At 43.6% G+C, this 19,987-nt stretch overlaps 2 protein-coding genes across 2 annotated transcripts; one reads left to right on the top strand and one right to left on the bottom strand.

Annotated features, from left to right (window-relative positions):
- Positions 1 to 5,486: 5,486 nt before the first annotated feature.
- Positions 5,487 to 7,312, bottom strand: LOC120291295 (AAA-ATPase At5g57480-like). The gene is given in 2 exon segments (XM_039308472.1): positions 5,487 to 5,946; positions 5,949 to 7,312. Coding segments are annotated over 2 exon segments (1,608 nt in total). The 5' UTR covers positions 7,126 to 7,312; the 3' UTR covers positions 5,487 to 5,515.
- Positions 7,313 to 15,965: 8,653 nt separating this feature from the next.
- Positions 15,966 to 19,970, top strand: LOC120286242 (pentatricopeptide repeat-containing protein At4g20740-like). Its single transcript, XM_039307920.1, is given in 4 exon segments — positions 15,966 to 16,647; positions 16,650 to 16,716; positions 16,718 to 18,458; positions 18,553 to 19,970. Coding segments are annotated over 3 exon segments (2,169 nt in total). The 5' UTR covers positions 15,966 to 16,058; the 3' UTR covers positions 18,231 to 18,458; positions 18,553 to 19,970.
- The last annotated feature ends 17 nt before the right edge of the window (positions 19,971 to 19,987 follow it).

Raw genomic sequence — 19,987 nt, 5'->3', positions numbered from 1 at the left:
CCCCCTGCTATGCCTGTTGGATTTTCTAGGAATAAGTGTTGAAATTGAAGTTTTCTGCATATACTCTCCACCATCGTTGCTTTGTTTTTAGTTTCCATAAGAAAAACTATACTTGGCCGTTCAAGAGCAATTAAAGCTCTTAGTTCCTGGATTGTCAGGGGGTTGCTCAGCCCTTGACAATTCCAGCTTATAATTTTCATGTCGTCTTTGGTGGCTTATTAGGGCTAGCCACCAAAACCCAGTTTGTTCCATCTTTGAGCAACTTCACTGGAGTCTCCGTCATACCCGAATCATCTATGAGAATAGGAGTTGGTTCAGGTAAACATTTCTGCTTCTTTGCTTTCTGCACCTTCATGTTCTTTTTGCTGCTTTTTCCTATTTTCAAAGAATTCTGTATGGGAGCATCTGAGCAAATGATCTGTTTTCCATGATCTTTGAGTGCCTTCTGGTTTGTAAGAGGTACTTCCATAATCCCCTGCTCCATGGAAATTTCTGCTCTCTTTTTGCTGCACGCTTCTAGTCGCATTTTTAGACCTTTCTCTTGTGCGGTTATATCCTGCTCTCTAACTGGAGAAGGTGCTACTGGTATGGTTTCTTCTACTATAAGTCCTTCTTCGATATTTCCATAAAAAAAGCCTCCTAGTAAGGACTATGATCACTTACTTCTACTTTCAACCATGGTCCATAGGGACCGATTTTGTCGACTGCCCATGGTGATTCCGAATAAGGGATTTCTGGACAGTCTTGGACATAGTGACCAATTCTTCCATAGGAGTAGCAATAATGGGGTAATCTCTCGTATTTAGATTCTACCCACAACCATTTGTTGCCGATATCCAAAATGGCCCCTGATTTCAGAGGAGTAGATAAGTCAATTTCAACTCTAACTCTTCCTCCTTTTTGCTGCATGTTTCCCATAGATTCGAGCTGGATTTCCTAGACCTGGCCTAGCTTTTTCCCCAGATCATGGTAAACTGTTTCAACCCTCCAACCAGGGGGAATACCTCCGATTCTTACCCAAAAAGCTGCTCTGGAAAAATCATAACAGTGTTCTGGGATTTCAGGCTCACACTGTCTAAAGACAAGCAAACTGCTAGAATAAGACCAAGGTGCAGATTTCATAATTCTCTCCTTTTCCTCCTCTGATTGAAAGACAAAGGTAAAGAGACCTGGTCCTTTTTGTACACACACTACTGCTTCTGTTTTCCAGGCTTTCTTCATAGTGGTGAGAAATGCAGGATAATTGACATTGGGTTTAGAGTATAGTTTACCCAAAATTGTTCTGTTGCATTCATCTCTTTTTTGTGAGGGTATCTCTGGACTTACTTCAACCACATCTTTCTCAGACCATAGATGTCCTAGTCGTTTACATAATGCTGCCACCCGCAACTCATTTTCTTCTTTACTCTCCATACTATCTGACTAGGTTAAGGAAAGGAAAAGCTAGAAGGAAAAGCTGGAAAGAAAAGCAATGGCAGACACCGACATTAACACATACAAAGAGGGGCAAGGTGAGTTTTCATTACTTCCGTATTCTGCTCAAATTCTTCTAGTTCTTTTTCTCAAACATCTGGCTAACATATACTCATTACTACGTTCATCAGGTTTCCTCATCAAAGCTGGACCCATAAGCCGATCAGACCCATGTCATATATATCATCTGCTGCGATTTCATGCCAGAGGTCCTGAACCAGAATCGTAACCACACCAACAACAGATACTGCATACATCCCAGTCGATACTACTCGCCGCCACCAACATTTAGAGAGATGAAGATGAGATCCTACCTTAATCAAGCCCCGAGAGCAAGAACTCCAGCCGACTAAGCCGCAACCAAAACTACTGTTCTATTGAGTGAAGAGAAGGCCACCGCACTCAGCATAAGCTAGATCTAACAAAACATTTTTGGGGTTTTCTTGTTTATGAATCATTGTGTAAAAAGAAACGAAAAAATGGGAAAGATTGCTGAGATTTAGAATAGATCTAGGGTTTGTGGAGAAGACAACGCTACCAAAGGGTAGAGAGAGACTCTTATAAACGAGAAGTTCCATGGTTCACTATTCCATTGATAGATTATGATGGGAAAGCCAGAAATGTGCTTATGGGTGCTTTCATGTATTTTAACATCGAGGCATTCAAAATTGAACAAAAGTCAAATTATAAAGGGAGAAAACCCACAAAAAAACTTCAAATTATACTCATTATAACACATTTACTTTAAACTTTTTTCATTGCACAAAAAACCCTGCGCTTATATACGTGACACATTCACTCTCTATTAAAATTTCATCAGTGAGTATCGTTAAACATTTGCTTATATGGATGCGAGAAAGCATACAATCCACGTGACTTATAGAATATTAACGGAAAGTAAATATGTTACATAAATACATGTTTGAGATTTTTTATATCACAAGAAAAGTTTAGGATAGATGTGTCAAAGTGAGCATAATTTGGATTTTTTTTAAGTCACAAAAAGGGTTTCGGGTAAGTATGTTGCATTGGGTATAATATGGGGATTTTTTAGCGGTTTTTTTAAATTCCGGAAAAGTGAAAATAAAGTAATTCCAAAAACAAGAATTGCGACCTCTGACTGTCTAACGAAATCAAAGTAATTCCGCATGGCTTTGGCAAAAAATATGGAAAAGAAATCAAGACGTTGGAAATTTTGGCCATTTTGGGAAATTTGAACCGTTCTCTCCCGAAGGGGGAACTGAACTTTCACCCGACGTCGGCGCGAGTGGGGTGGGTGGGAACTTTTGCGGCAACGAGAAATCCGTACAGTGACGACTTATTAAATTAATCGGCTCCCAAACCCCCGTGAGAGCCGCACGTTCTTATGTTCAATGGGCAGGCAAAAGGACACGTTTCTCCTCTTTCGGAATATATAGACGATTTTCATTTAATTTAGTGCATTTTATTAATAATTGTTTTTTTATTTTACTCTTCCAACCTTAGCTCCTACGAAATCTCAACTGCCAATCAAAAAGCAAAGTCGCATGCCAAGTGGGTGTGGCGTGCAATCACTTGCATCACCCTCTTCCTAACGAGGACTTCGTTGGGGTTATCAAGAACCCTCGTTTAGGAAGCGAATTGAAGGAATTACTTGGGTTTTTCCTCGAGATTTATTGCCCTTATGGAGGATGTGCAGGGATCGTAAGGGGTTTAGGGGAGGTGATTTCATCTCGCCCATTTTACTTTGGTAAAGGCTTTAATGGCACGAGCATATTGCGTTGGACAGATTCCAGGATCCCTTCTCAAACACCCTGATCCATCACGCCCTTTCTCTCTCTCTCTCTCTCCCCCCAGTCTCTCTTTCTTTAATTTATCCATCGCGCAGAGTCCTTCGCAGCAGGCTAGCGGCAGCAGTGGCAAGTTGTGCAAAGCTTCCATTATAGAATACGGGGGATAAAGTTCAGCCCCAAACCCAATACCGACCGGCCCCAAATCTCTCTCTCTCTAAATCTCAAAAACTCCAATAACGCTTCTCCTTTTCCTTGTTGTTTTCTTCACTAGCTGTTCTCCCTTGTACTTAAAAGGAAAATTAGCCAGAGCCAATCCCCTTCTCATCCTCAAAACCCAAAACCTAAAACCAATATCTCTCTCTACCTTTTTTGAGGCATTTTGTTTTTTCTAGCTTTATTCTTTATCTCTCCAAAAACTCCCCAGTTTCTGCACGCCCCTCCTTGAAACAACAGAACCCACGGCCCTCCCCCCGTAAATAATTTAAAGACCCAGTTTGTCCCTTCCTAGAACAACTCACTTCCCAAGAAACCCACGACCACTAAGGGCTGATCTTCGCGTTTCCATTTTGAAGATCGGTTTAAAAGAGTAAAACAAAATTAATAACCAGCTTAAAAGATCAACCATGGTAATCAGCATAAAAATACCTAACCCTCTTAAAAAAAAAAACCCTCGTTTTGGGGCCCAGCTTAATAGAGGAAAACAAAATTTTATTAATTAAACGTTTGTAATTTTTTTTTTTGGTCGTCGTACGTTAAATGATCTAAAAGAGAGAGTAAAAAGTCAAAAACAATTATCAATAAAACGTAGTGAATTAAATGATCTGACTCGGACGTCTGAAACAGTCCAAGAAAATTGGAAACATCCCTGCACACAATCCTGTCGTAACGAACCTCTGACCCAACGATTATTCTTTTTGCCAAAATGAGAAGTCAAAATTTTGATAAATAGGGATCCATAAGGACTTCTATTAAGAAATGGGTCAAACCGGATAACCCATGTTCATGCATCTTAATTATATTTTTCAGCATTTGTGATTGGAGAAGGTGGATTACAGATATGAACATTAACCACACTCATGCTACTTCAAAACATTGCACTTTTTATTTAACAAGACAGAAGCTTCATTAACCACACTCATGCCAGGACGGCCGGGAGGGAGGCCAGGGACGTCCAGATCTCCTTCATTTCCGTCTCTCCCTCTGATCTGTGCCTGTGTGAGTCAAATTTCGTGGAGAGAGAGTGAAAAAGAAAATGAAAAAGAAGAAATTGTAGAGCTCGTGATGTGGAAGACGACTTCCTTTCTGCCTTGCTGTGTGAGTGTCAAGGTTGAGATTTTTCTGGAGATCTCTGGGTGTGGAAGGAGGGAACGATGAAGAAGGGCGAGGGCAGAGAAGTGTGAGGAAGAATTCGGGATTAGGGTTTTTCTGGGAAGTGAGTTTTCTTCTGAGCAGGAGGAATATTTATATAGAAGAAAAGGGGGTTGGGTCCCGATGCAAAATCGGCGGTTTATTGGATCTCGTGGGAGACGTTGGATGGCGCCAAATCAGCGGTTTATTTCACGGATGTTTGTTATGCGTGGTGGTAACAGTGCATGGGCGCTGATGCTGAAAACCAAAAGCAAAATAATAAATTAATGTGAGAAAATTTATAAGTCTTTTTGTCTCGTACTCTTTTACCTTCCAGAAAAAGAATGTCCGTACATGTTGACTCTCATGTCATCGCATGATAGACAACATGGGCCATCTTTTATGTTGTGAATAAAGTTACATTAATTTATAATATTCCTTTTTGTTTACAGAGCCAACACGTGATGTGGCCCTCAGTTAAGATGGATGTGGCCGGCCCTCAGTTAAGATTTACTTTCACCTCAGTTAAGATTTTCGACCCCAAAATAACATGGTGCACGTTGCCTGAACACCAAACATGGATGTGGCCGGCTGGCCATCTCAAAAAGAACAAAGTGACACAACAGAATACCCTCGAAAGTGGATAAACTCAATATGTCGTAAGAGCTTTTTATTTTCTAATTGTTATTATAATATTTGCTCAGTCATGCGAGCTTTTAATTCCATAATAAGACACGAATTCGAGGGCTCTTTAAAAATAGAAACTTACCAATTTGCCCTCACAAATGACGAAGCGAAATCATCGAATTGCTTTTTTCCCCATTTTCTAAGCCAAAAGAAGAGAGAAAAAAAAGGTGCAAAAAGGAGAGAAAAGAAATGGAAGTGAAAAGGAAAAACGAAAAAGGACGAATGGATTTTTCCTCTCATTTGGCTTTCTCCTTCTCTTCATCATCATCCTCCACTTTCTTGCAAGAATCGTCATCGCAGTCGCTCCCTTCCTTCGGGCTCTCCAGCGCCCTCTTCTCCTGCTCCTCTTCCTCCATCTCCTCCACCACCCCGTTCAGCTCGCACTCCTCCCTCAACCCTCCGTACTTCTCGTTCCTCTCCGCCCTCGCCTTCAACACCTCCAGCAGCTCCCCCACCGCTCTCTCCTTGTTCCTGCGGTTCTTGATCAGGACCTCGCTTATGTCCGCCGGCGTCATCTTGGCCTTCTCGGCCGCCTCCCGGAGCTCCCTCGCCGCCTTCTCGCCGAGGTCCTCGGCCTCGCTGCCCAGGTAGTTCCGGAGCAGGATCTTGAGGGCCGGGTACGAGCAGTAGCTCATGTAGATGCGCATGTCCATCCGGCCGCTCCGAGCAATGCCGGGTCGAGCTTCTCGATGTGGTTGGTGGTGAACACGAAGATCCTCTCGCTCCCGCAGCACGACCACAGGCCGTCGGTGAAGTTGAGCAGCCCCGAGAGGGTGATCGTGTTGTTGTTGTTCCCATCCTCGCCGCCGCGGGCCGGGTCGGGTGCGCCGGAGTCGTAGTAGTTCCGTGGCGCGCCGGCGTGGGTTGCCTTCGCCCTGTTCGACAGATTGACTGAGCAGTCGATGTCCTCAATGACGATGATGGACTTGGAACTGGTCTTCATGAGGAGCTTCCGGAGCTCGGAGTTGGAGTGCACCTCGGTCAGCTCGAGGTCGTAGATGTCATAGCCAAGGAAATTGGCCATGGCGGCGATCATGCTCGATTTCCCCGTCCCAGGCGGACCGTAGAGCAGGTAGCCCCGCTTCCAGGCCCGGCCTGTCCGCTGGTAGAACGCCTGCCCGGCCGCGAAGTCGCGGAGGTCCTCCTTGATTTCCCTCTTCCTCTCCGGGTCCATGGCCAACGTCTCGAAAGTGCTCGGGTGCTTGAACGGCACAGATTCCCACGGGTGGCCACGGGAATCGAGCGACCCGCCGCGCGAATTAGTATAAAGGAGGCGTTCTTGGCTCTTGCGGCGGATGTCGTTGGCCTTATCCATGATGTAGTCCAGGTAGGAGTCGAGGATGATGTCCTTGTCGCGCTTCCGGATCCGGAGCGTGAAGCCACGCTTCTCGTCAGGGAGGGGCCGCCACGAGAAGCTCTGGGACTGGCGTTGCGTCACTACGTGCTCCCACTGGACGGCAACGCCTTTGAAGTCGTCGTTGATGCAGTCGTTGTTGGAGAGGCCGAAGGTGGTGGCGCTGGAGTTGACGGCGCGTGTGAGGGAGAGGCGGCTGCCGGAGGCGGAGACGAAGGAGCTGAGGTAGAGCTGGACGGCGTTGTAGAGCTCGTTGGTGTTGGCGTTGGCGTTGTAGAGCTCGTTGGTGTTGGCGTTGTTGAGCTCGTTGGTGTTGACGCCGTCGATCTCGGTGATGTCGTAGTAGCAGTAGGAGGAGAAGCAGTTGAACGCCCGGTTCAGGAACTTGAGGGAGGCGAACCGGAGCTCGGGCGGGAACACCATCTGCAGGAGGCTCTGGCAGAAGGCCAGGACGCCCAGGAGGAAGGCCAGAGATGTCCAGAACTCCTTCATTTCCGCCCTTCTGCGCGATCTGTGCGCCTCCCGTGAGGCAAAGTTGAGATTTTTCTGGAGATCTCTGGGCGTAGAAGAAGGAGACGATGAAGCAGCAGAAGAGGATAATGGAGGGTGAGGGAGAAATGGGGATTTGGGTTTTCTGGGGAAGTGAGTTTTCTTCTTGAGGAAGGGACAAATGGGTCTTGGATTATTTATAGAGGAGGGGCTGATGGGGTTTGTGGGTTTCTGATGTTTCAAGGAGGGGCGGGTAGAAACGGGGGAGTTTGCGGAGAGAAAGAGAGAATAAAGCAAAACCAAAAAAGCCTCAAGAAAGTGAGAGAGAGAGAGAGAGAGAGAGAGAGAGAGAGATTGGCTCTCTGGCTAATATAATTTTTCCTTTTAAGTACGCAAGGGGAAACAGCTGGTGAACAAAACAAGCAAAAGGAAAAAAGGGATTTTGGAGTCATGGGATTTTAGAGCGAGACAGAGAGGGAGAGAGACTTGGGGCCCGGTTGGTATTGGGTTTGGGGTTGAACTTTATCCCCGTTACTCTATTATGGAAGGAGGCTCTGTTGCAACTTGCTGCTGGTCCTCTTGCTGCCAAGGACTCTGCGCGATGGTGTAGTGAAATAGAGAGAGATAGGGTGTGATGGATCAAGGTGTTTGAGAAGGGACCATAGAATCGGGAACGGACGGGGGCTATTTATATGGGAATATCATATACGGTGGTAGCGATATATCTCGAGGGAAAAAACCCAAGTAATCCCTTCAATGCGCTTCCTAAATTAAAGCTGCCAGTCCGGTGGTCAAGCTTGAAGGAAATTCACTGTTCTCGTCAGGGGATATAGCTGGAGCAGCTTCCAAGTACTCAGAAGCATTGCAACTATATCCAATGCGGTCTGAGAGAGAGAGAGAGAGAGCCGTCCTTAACAGAAACCGAGCGCAATGTTATCTTTTGTTGCAACAGCCATAGCTGCCATAAGTGATGCCACACGTGCACTGGGTCTTCACACCCCTCTTGCGGTGGTTCGCGAATTCGCAAAGCGAAAAGGATCCAACTCCACGTTTTTCATGTCCCGCTAGTCTGGTCGAACATTGATTGCTCGAGGTTCTGTACTCCCCCGATCCGATCTCTCGATCTGCTCGAAACGGCAGGCGACGCCCGCCCGCCTACCGCCCGTTCCTCCAGCTTTTTGCTCTCTGCTCGGATCCTCCTTGGCTGAGGAACCAGATCTCGACCACCCCTCCCTTCCTTCCTGCAATTAATCTAATCTTTTCATAGATAATGGCCTTTTTCCCTTGGGAACTTAAACTCCTCGGATTTAACACCGCCCCATTTTCTCATAAAGGCCCTTTTGGACCTGGGTTTTAATCCGGTAATTTATTACCTTAATTTCCTTTCTAATTTTTCGATTTTTTTGGGGGTCACAGTTGGTCTAATTCCAAGGGGTTGAAGAGGCCCCCAATCCGACTCTCGTCCATCGAGGAGGAGCAGGGGTTGGTTACGATGGGCCGCGTGCAGGGATGTTCCAGTCCTTCTTGGTTTGTCCGAAACGTCCTGAGAGCAGATCTCATTTTAATTACCCTCTGCTTTTTTTCTTGATTATTATCCCATCATAACTAAATTTCAGTGAAAATCAACTGAAATGACTATATTATAATTTTGCGTGAAAGTTTATATATATTTATATAAATATGTTAATTATACTTTTACAATCCAAGGGCACATATGAGATCCATGAATTACTCTATGAGTCTCGTGAACTAATTAAGTTCAAGTCTTTGATCTATGCAGGTGGCTTTATCAAAGAGGTTTGCTCACAATTTGGGATATTCAAACAGATGATCTACAACATCTAAGATGGAAATCTCTTCAACGCCCCAACCAATTATACCAACCTGAAGGGATGAAAATTCAATTAGTTGATCTCTTTGTATTTGTTTTCTAAATATACGTGTCCTTGGTAAATGTATGTATTTTTATATTGATGGCCGGCCACATAATAATGTGTAGATATATTATGCTGGGTTTAAAAATTGAATTTATTGAACATAGTGTGATCACTGTTGGATGGATTGAAGATGTTCCAAACCTACTACACAAGGTTTGGCGCATCGTATTTTTGAGAGAAAATTACATGAATCATTTTAGAGTTTTTCTTATCATTTATTCTACATCGATTATCGTAGAATATGCATTTTATGCCCTAATATTGTTTATGAAAAAAGGGAATCCTTTTTTTTCCTTGAACACTTGGGAAGTGGGGCGAGGAATGCAAATTTGTAGAAAACACACAAAATTTTCAAAAGTTCCTACATTTTCCTTCTCCAAAGGTTTTGACTTTCTCTTCATTTCCACCTAAATTTTTATTTATTTTGTTTTCCCCTCATTCCCAAACCTATTGTATAGATATCAATTTAGTTATAAACTTTTCAATTATGTCAATTCATTTCTAAATATTTACCCGAAATTTTAATGTATTCATTTTAACTATTTTTTGTTGAAGAGGTCGCGCAGAGGTCGCGCAGCGAGGTCGCCGTGACCGATCCGGTCCGCCGAGAGGTCGCCGCGAGGACTCCGCGACCTTCGGGCCGACTCCGACGACTCTGGCGGACCCTCGTGGGAGGTCGCCCGACCCTGAGGCTCGCGGTGTCCCGAAGAAGATGAACAGTGCTCATACAAGGGCACGCACCGGAAAAATAAAAAATTCGTGAGGACAATTTTGGAAAAAAAAAAAAAAAAATGAACAGTGAGCTCCAAGATGCCGAGACTTTGTGCCCGGGGCGCAGCCTCTTGACTTTAAGCCTTCCAAGTACTTGCTTTCCCATTAAGAGACTTCGGCGGTTCTGCTCCCAAACACTCATTTTTTTTACCCAAAGGGCTTTTTTGATGCCCAAAGCCCTTTCCAAAGTTACTCCCAAACGCACCCTTCATACATGCACTTGCTTGCAAATCTGGTTCGCCATTGTGCCGCCCTTCACCTCAACCACCCTCCACGCCATGGCTTGCAGACCAAAGCTGGTGGTGAGGGACAGACGCAGGGACAGACGCAGGGACAGAATGTGCAAAAAGTTGGATGAGGCGGGGGGGACTGTCACGGTGGCTGCGGCTACTGCGGAGGAGCTGGGCCGAGTAGTGGAGAGAGACAGAGGATCCTTCCTAGTTATTTCATGCAACACGTCACATTCCACAATCCCTACCCCGAAACTTTCCTCCACGGCATGATTGAAACATGCATGTTCATGTGTCCACCTAATTGCTAGGGGGAAAGATTGTTCCATCATTCTCCTTCTCAACTAAGGTCAAAGAATTTCACGATTTCTTCCCGGCCATGCAAGGACAAAGTTTTGGCGGTACTCTTTGGATGCCTCTGCTCAATTATTTGGAAGGCGAGGATCTTATCAGCTAAAGTACAAAGAAGGGAACGTCGTAAAGTGTACCCAGCCATGCGCTGTCCTGGTCCGTCGATTGATTGAACGGTGCTTGTGGCCTTGGCCATGGTCCTCGTCCCGGTGTTGTGTGCATTGAACCGTACCTTTTTGCTAATTGAATATGGATATTCGTTAATAAAATCCTTCCCCTTCCCAAAAACCCTCCCGCAAGAAAACCCTTCTTCCAATTTGTTTTTTGTTTTTTTATTTTTATTTTCTAGCACTTTTGAGATTTGCTTTATTTGGAAGATTTCTATATTTCTCTCATATTTGATTGTGATAAATGAGTGATTTTTTTTTTTTGACAATGAAAAAGGATATTCTTCTATTATTTTCTTGGCCAAATCCCCAAAAAAGAAGTTTAATCTTTCGCACCTTGAACAAAAATAATACAATCTTTCAAATGTCCCAAAGAAAAGCCTAACTTTTTCCATCTGGGATCTTGCAAACATTATAAAAGAGGAAAAAAGCCGTGTCTTTTCACCAGTGGAATACAAATGATATCCATTATAGTTTCCGTCCGTTCTCATCGTCAAATTGCAGCTCATCATCGAAGGCAACTCACTTTATTGAGGCACATAATGAACCACGTTGCTCACGACAAAAGTGACATCGTTTACAAAAGTCAAGATTAGGATGAGCACAGTGATTTAACAGTGAGAATGAATATAATTATTAATAGGTGTCACCTTTTCTAGGACGTTTGAAACATTACGTTTTTTTTGCCCAAAATGCTAAAGGCCGTTTTTTTTTTTTTTTTTGGGGATTTGGCCGTTATCTTTTTTAGGCAAAAGTTCATTTTTGGTCCCTAAACCTGGACATTTTTTTGATGAACTTCTTGGACTTTTGATTTATATAATCAAGTCCTTAAATTTGCATAGATTTTCTAATCAAGTCCATTCGCTTCCAAATCGAGATGATTAGAACTAACTTACCCGTTGGAGCTGGCAACATTCTAACGAGGAAAGATTCCTTCCCACGTTAGAGCATCAGTTAATGCACGAGAATAAAAACCTTGAAAATCAAAACAATAATCAGATCTTGAGTCAGGAGAATTCTCCACACGCTTTCTACACTCAGGCTTTTCCGCGTCAAATCTCTTTTAGGCTTTGATGGACACACCCATTAAATGGATTTGAAACTGGAGGGACTTGACTAGGAAAGTTACTAGTTCAAGGTTTAAATTGTACAAGTGAAAAATTCAAAAAAAAAAAGGAAAAAGAAAAATGAATAAGCTCGGGAACCAAAATTGAAACCTTTTTCGATCCACCAAGAATTCGATGGTCCAAAGGACGATACGTGGTAAAAAACATTCTTGTTCCAAATTTACCAATTTCTTCCCTTTATTTGGTGTGTAATTTCAGTCTCTTGTGGTCATATGATGCAGAAAATGGACCACAGATTGTGCGCGTAAATAAGAATTCAGATGTTTAATATAGTATTCCTTTTGAACTGTCCAGATACGCCATGTAATAAATGAATAAGATTGCACATTGATGATGGTCGGGGACTAAAATAGCACAAAATTAAAGTATAAAGAGTAAAAGCTCAAAGATTTTAGACATCAAGGACCGAAGATACAGATTCTCTTTGAAATAAGAGGCCATTTGGTTACGTGTACGTAATCAGTTTTCTCATATTTGAAAGCAAAATAAAAAGGTAATTTTAAATGAAAATCGTTTTTGGATGGTGATAAAAAATGATGTTAATCAACAATTTCAAATTAATGAAGCAAAATTTTGATACCAAAAGACCGCAAATCTCTTCTATGTAATTAAGTGCATTTTCTTCTCCTTCACAACAAAATTGATCGACATTCCTTGGTTATCTTCAAAATCATTAGAAGAAAGTGTCACAATCCGATCTGACGGAAACGAGAGTGATTGTTGGAGCCAAAGAGGGTTTGGATAAGGTGCGGCTTTGACTTTAAAATGGCATGAGGACATAAATGAACCAAATCTCACATCGTCCGAGTGTGATGAGGCGATGTGCTATATAAGGAGTAGCACCGATTTTAACTATCAATGAGGTCTTTTCTAGACAAAGCTCAAAAAAACAAAATCGTGCGAGCTCTGACCTAAAGCGAACAATATTATTGGTAAGCGGGGCCATAGGTCAGCACTTATAGAAAGAGTTGTTTCAAAATTTTATTTTATTTTTAAACTTAAGAATTCGTCTTGTAGATGATATATTTATGGAACTACTAAAGCACATGAATCCATCTAGACTCTAACATGTTCACCCTAAAATTCACACGATTGTACCTACTTGCTTTAGTTTTCTCCTTTTCATCTTGTCCTCTAAATGTACACGATGAATAGTGTATTCTCATTGCACTTTTTGTATGTAAATATCGGTATCGGTATTGGCATATCTTCCCTTTGTTTATTTTAATTAGTTATTATTTACTTTAGCTATGTAGTTTACTTAGCATAGCACTTGAAATTCGAGCATATCATAGGACCATTTTGATAAGAATAAAATTGCTTTTTGTCTACGCTCAAAAGGTAAGTGATATAAATGGTTCATAAATTTGATCCAATGTGCAACGTAATTTGTGAACTTTAAACTTGTTCAATATAGTCCATAAATTTTAGCCTAATGTGTAATGTCGATCCTAAACTCTTCGATTAGAAAATCACCAAATTGTGTGATATAAGATCACAGAAGTACATCATTATACGATCATAAAAATATACAATCTAATGACACGGAAATGAGAGGTTGGACTTAAAAGTGGCGGCTATCGCGAAAATTTATGTATGGTCTGTAGAATTTATAAACTCGACATATATCTATAACTAAATTTTTTTTCCTGCAGAAAAGGAAGTAAGGGTAGACTGGTAAATCACTTATGGGGGCTTCAGGTTACCCGTCAGCTGAATCCCAAGCCTGTCCAATTTAGCCAAATGCTAGTCTTGGCAAAGCATGTCTACTCCATCAATTAATGAATGGCCACCTGCCTTCTTTATCCTCAAAATCTTATTAAAGTCCACTTTTGCCTCCTGTTGCTTTTTTTCTTTTTTTCTATTTTTTGTCTAAACATCCCATTTCATTCATTCAAAGACAGACAACAAGAGTCAATACGTAGAATATGCCACAGAGGTTGGGGTGGTATCGATGGCCTATTAGACGAAATGATTCCCAATCGGTAGGGCTTGATTGGCTTCCCACGGCAATGGGCTAAAGAGACAACTTTTAAATGGGTTAATGATTCTTTGCACTCCTGAAGGAGGCTCTTCAAGGCCCATGGGCTGAGGCTTGAGTCCGCAACAAATCTAACCCCATATTTGTTATCCGTCAGGAGCTCTACCTGCATACCAGAAAGCTTCTGCCGCTGTGTAGCTGCCGAGATCCACAACAACGCCTCCTCGTTGCTACAGCTTGGGTCTCTGGGGCTGAGGATGCGGCCACCTGCTTCGCGAAGCCGGCCCAACACACTCCGGCCGCCGATCCCTCCAGTGGGCCGTCAAGCCATGACCCATCGACGTTAAATTCCCAGGTACCCTTTGCTGGTGGCGACCGCTCAACGCTCATTTTGCTACGCAGTGTTCCCATGCTCGCTCTCTCGCACTCCCTTGCTCGCACTGCTCGTTGGCTTCGCATCTCTGCAGGTTCCTCTCCTCATTCTCTGGTGGATCTGTTTTTTCTTCTTCTTTTTAATTGAAAGGTGAATTGCTTAGAAATGTGCTTTTCAGTCTCTCATTCTTGTCTGTAATGTTTGCCAAATTCGAGTGGCGTGTGCTTAGTCATTAGCTGCGGCCGCATTTGTCCTCATTCACGGACCATCCACACGGTGAAGTTCAAAACCCCCCTTTTCGGCCTCAAGCATGAGCAAATTTCCACCCATCATCGACTGCTCTGTGCTGTTGCCCATTTCCTTGATATCCTGCTCTGGTGTGTGTTAAGAAAGGGCCTGCATGGTAACACTCCAAAAAGTGTTTTTTTTTTTTGGTAAAAATAACACTCCAAAACTGTTTCTGAACACTTTTGATTTTTTGTTTAACAAAAATGCAATGAAATGCAATTTGGCGTTTACGTTTTTTTGTTTTTTGTTCCCTAACACACGGTTGAAAAAAATAAATAAAACACAAAAGTTACTTGCTCCAAAACAATTTTTGAATAAACACATTTTCTCTCTCTTCCCTTTTCTTCTTCTTTTTTTCTTTTTTGGCCGGCCGCCGGCCTCGCCATGGCCTACGACGGCCGCCGAGGGGGTCGGCGACGCCGCGAGGGTCGGCGACCTCGCGGAGCGTCGCGGCCCCGGCGAGGCCGAGCCTCTGGTTGCCGGCGACGCCGAGCCTCGCCTTGGTGGGCGAGCTCGGAGCTCGCCCAGATCCGGGGCGAGGCTCTGCCTCGCCACGGGATCTGGGCGAGGCCGAGCTCGCCCAACCAAGGCGAGGTTCTGCAAGCTCCGCCATGGTCGGGCGAGGCCGCCGCCTGGCCGGCTGGTCGCCGAGGCCGTGACCTACAAAAAGAAAAAATGAAAAAGAAAGGAAAAAAATCGAAAAATAAAATAAAAATGTTTAAAAAATTAAAAGAAACAAAAAAGAATAAAATTTACCAAACGCGTTTCTATTCATTTTTTATTTCCTAACAAACGTTACCAAACGAACTTTTTTGTTAAAAAATTGTTCCCTAAATGTAAACGCTTTTTTTTGTTTCGTTCTCCTGAACAAAATGAATAGAAACATTACCATGCAGCCCCAAAGGTTCCGTTTTTTTTTTTTTTTTTTATAGTTGAGGAGTTGTTACGTTGAATGAACCCTATTTTCTACTGTGATGTTTGAGCTAAGAATTCTGTACTCGAGGGGAAATACTGAGAAGCCGAAGATAATTGATTGGTTGATTGTCGATTGTGATCATATCTCAGGTTTTTTAAGCTAAAATGTCGAACTAAACGCACCTTTAAATCACATGCCCTACTACCATTAGCATTGATGATGACGGAAAGAGAATTCAGGAGCCAGAGACAAGTAAAATGTCACGTGTAATTTTTATTTTATTTTTTTGTTAAAATTTCCCCCTATTGTAAAATGGGGTGGAGGCGCCATTGACATTATCATTATTCATCCCCTTTGCCTCCTCTCGTCTAGTTTGTCTCCTTGTTACTCCTCTTTTTTTTTTTCCCTCCATTTTCTCCTTCTTACTATGATTTGTTCCTTTTGATTTTACAATCAAAGTAAGGGCACTGCAACGAACTTCCAAAAGATCAGGGCACACTATAAATTTGCCGAATTTGCAGGATGGATTTGCCCCCTCAGCAGACACCATCAATGGGAAGAGCATGAGATCGAAATTTTGGATGAGAATTTGGCCGAAAATCATAATGGAAGGGTGCATTTGAAACAGAATCCAAAATACAGGGTGCACATTGCAATTTCAGAAACTGTAAACGTCAAGAAGCAAATCGGCTGCAACCTAATCAATATTTTCTAGCTACACTCGCCGGGACCGTCTCTCCCCGGCTCTCTACACCGTCCGGCGGCGGCGGCGCCGCCACCCCAGAAGGACTCCAGATGCCGCCCAACCACCCTCCGGCGCCGAAGCCCTTCAAGCCGTACTTCTTCTACGGCCACCGCAAGCCCTCCCAGAACCGCCCCGTCGTGTACGGCGGCCTCTTCTCCTCCCGCAAGACCATCCCCGCTCGGCAGGGCCCCAGACCCACGAACCCGCCGGCTCCCTTCCGCCTCCACAGATGGGACTCCGACCACCGCGGCCCCCTCCCGTCTCCGCCGCCGGCGCCCGAGCCTCCCTCCTCCCTCGCCGCCTCCCGCCGCCTCTCTCCGATCGCCCGCTTCATCGTCGACGCGTTCCGCCGGAACCGCGGCGACTGGGGCCCGCCCGTCGTCGCCGAGCTCGGCAAGCTCCGCCGCGTGACGCCCAGCCTCGTCGCGGAAGTGCTCAAGGCGGAGAATAACCCCACGATCGCCTCCAAGTTCTTTGCTTGGGCAGGTAGGCAGAAGGGTTATAGGCACGACTATGCGGCCTACAATGCACTTGCTTATTGCTTGAATAGGAACCACAAGTTCCGAGCTGCTGACCAGGTGCCCGAGTTGATGGACTCGCAGGGGAAGCCGCCTAGTGAGAAGCAATTCGAGATTTTGATTAGATGCATGCGGATGCCAATAGGGGGTTGAGGCTTTACTATGTGTATGAGAAGATGAAGAAGTTCGGCGAAGCCGCGTGTGTTTTTGTATAACAAGATTATTGATGGGTTGGTGAGGACTGATCATTTGGATCTGGCATTGTCTGTTTATGATGATTTTAGGGGTGACGGGCTGGTTGAGGATAGCGTCACTTACATGATCCTGATAAAAGGATTGTGTAAGGCAGGGAAAATTGATGAAATGATGGAGCTTTTGGCTAAAATGAGAGCAAACTTGTGCAAGCCGGATGTTTTTGCATATACAGCAATGGTTAAGATATTGGTTTCGGCAGGGTATTTAGACGGATGTTTAGGGGTGTGGGAGGAGATGAAGAGAGATGGTGTCGAGGCTGATGTTATGGCATATGGAACCTTGGTTACGGGGTTGTGTAAAGGAAAGAGAACGGACAAGGCCTTTGAGCTGTTCAAGGAGATGAAAACAAAAGGTTTGTTAATTGATCGGGCGACTTATGGCACATTAGTTGAGTCATTTGTTGCAGGTGGCAAAGTTGAATCTGCTTGTGGCTTGTTGAAGGATTTAATTGACTCAGGATATCGGCCTGACTTGCGGATCTATAACTCTCTCATCGAAGGCTTGTGTAGTGTCAAGCATCTTGATAAGGCTCACAAGCTTTTCTTTGTAACGTTGCAGGAGGATCTCCAGCCAGATTTTGGGACAGTTAATCCCATTCTGGTCTCTTACGCTGAGATGAGAAGAATGGAGGATTTCAGCAAGCTGCTGATGCAGATGGAGAAGTTTGGATTTGCTGTGATAAACGATCTCTCCAGTTTCTTCTCATCTTTCGTTTGTGTGGAAGAGAGGATACCGATAGCTTTAGATGTTTTCAGGGACTTGAAGGTAAAAGGCTACTGCAGTGTGTCGATCTACAATATCTTGATGAGGGCTTTGAAAAAGTCTGGGGATGTGAAATTGGTAATGTCTCTATTTGATGAAATGAAGAACACCCAAATCGAGCCCGATTCCTTGACTTACAGTATCGCTATCGAATGTCTTGTTGCGCTTGGGGAAATAAAAGAGGCATGCACATTTTATAATAAGATAATGGAGATGTCATGTCTCCCTTCTATAGATGCATATTGTTCTCTTGCTAAAGGACTCAGCAAAATTGGGGAGATTGATGCGACTATGATGCTCATCCGTGATTGCCTGGCCAGTGTTATGAGTGGACCCATGGAGTTCAAATACTCTTTGACGATTCTCCATGCAACTAAGTCAGGGCAGGCTGAGAAAGTGGTTGAAGTCCTGGAAGAGATGGTGCAAGAGGGCTTCCCTCCAAGTGATGTTGCATACTCTGTCGTCATCTCTGGATTTTGTAAGCATGGGACAATAGAAGAAGCTAGAAAAGTCTTTTCAAGTATGCAAGAGCGCAAGCTTTTGAGGGAATCAGATGCAATTGTTTACGATGACATGCTGGTTGAACACATGCAGAAGAAGACAGCAGACCTAGTTTTATCGGGACTGAAGTTCTTTGGTCTGGAAAGAAAATTGAAAGCAAAGGGATGTAACTTGTTGCCTCCGTGATGATGCGTGTGTTCTATGTTCATTCTACCACTGCTATATTTAAAGGCTTCTTCGCAACGCAAAATGGGAAGGGCTTCCTAGCTTTGCGATCACTAGGATGGCCTCAATGAAATGCAAGGCAGTTTCTGGATCCTTGAGGTTGCACATTGGTCTACTGCCTTATGCCAGTACCCTTTATCAAGGGTTGACTTGTGGTTGATCTCTGTTGCCATTGCACCATTACTTCAGGTGAGCGAACGTGACTTTGGAATTACCTATATGTTGCCTTGAAATAATTTGGTTATTCAATTATCTTTTACGACCCTCACCTGATTTTCTCCAGCTTCTTGGAACTGTAAGGTGTAGAATGTATCTTTCCTTTTGGTGATTCACGCGTCTTGCCCCATGGTAAGTTAACGTCTTGTGTAGGGCCTTGCAGGAAGATTACCCTTTAAGCATTTGTTGTAATGGTGGGAGGCTATTCTGTAGTGCATGAACAACCTATAGTTAAATCAGTCCTACTGGAGATCAATATAGATGAATAGTTTTGTGATCTCCACAAGCACAGGCTGATTCATCGATCTCTATGGCAAAGAGTGTCTCAACTGTATGAATGTAGGAGATATTTGCAAAACATGGAAGCTAATAGTACCTGTGAAAAAATCTAGCTGTTATTCAGTCGTAGCTGGATAGAATTCGAAGGCTTGCATTTCCAATTTCTATTGAGAGAACCACCAGGAAATTAGGTCAAATCAATGGTGTTGCGTGTCTCGAGATTGAAGATGTGTGTTGCTTTCAGTTAGTTTAAGAAGATTCAGAAAGTGCCTGCTTTGAAGAATTATGCTGGATGCCACCCCTTTTTGGCTGCAAATATTGCCATCAGGTTCAATTACTGTGAAATATCAAGTTGAGGGAGTGATGTCTTCATGTATATATTGAAGGTGCTTTTCTCTTATGGAAAAATTGCACAGCTAGTTGCGGGGAAGAAGAGCAGACAATTTTTTTCTTAATGGTGTGTCCTTTTGTATTATCAAAAACTGTAAGTGAAAGAAATTGAGCTCAAAATGAAAATCTCTTTGTAAGCGCCTTTTTGTTTCTTCCTTTTAAAATGCCTTTTCACCTCAAATTGGTTGAGCTCAGGAGTCATGGTATTATTCAGTATGTAAAGAGAGATTGTTCGTATATTAGGTTGAGGACAAAAGGAATGGATAATATCGAAGATGAGAAGTCAGGGCCTGCCCTAGAGCCTATAAAAGTTTTTTGATATACCAAAGCATGGAACAAGAGGAGTTCGACCTGTTCGAATTCAAAAGCTGGAACAGTGACTGAATGCGATCGAATTCAAGCACGATGGAGCAGCCGTAGAAGATTGTGGAAGTAGCGGACATCATGGAGTTGCGAGAGCAGCTGAATGATGGAGCTTCACATGGAGAAATGTAATAACTGCCTACGGGTATTCAAGGTCAATAAAGAGATGGAATGCGGAAGGAGCACTGACGCTGGGGCTATGCCAAACTCCATGAACTTTTTGTCTCGAGTTTTCTCCTTTGTGTTTGTAGCAATGTTCTTTCGGTTTTGCTTTTAGTACTTTTAGTTTTCAAATCAATCTTGTCAATCTGTGACGAGCGTGGAATATGATTGTCGACAGCTATCTGAGATGCCCTCTAAACTATTCTGCTTGGCTATCATCATCAAAGAGTTTAGTTATATGTGTTTTGAACTGGGCTTGTGTTAGTTCAATCGATATTGTCTTTGTATGAATTTGAAATCGGGCAGGC

Source organism: Eucalyptus grandis, chromosome 3 (genome assembly GCF_016545825.1).
Source record: "Eucalyptus grandis isolate ANBG69807.140 chromosome 3, ASM1654582v1, whole genome shotgun sequence".
NCBI classification, from domain to species: domain Eukaryota; kingdom Viridiplantae; phylum Streptophyta; class Magnoliopsida; order Myrtales; family Myrtaceae; genus Eucalyptus; species Eucalyptus grandis.
Note: the sequence above shows the minus strand (reverse complement) of the source record. Positions and strands in the feature narration are given on the sequence as shown.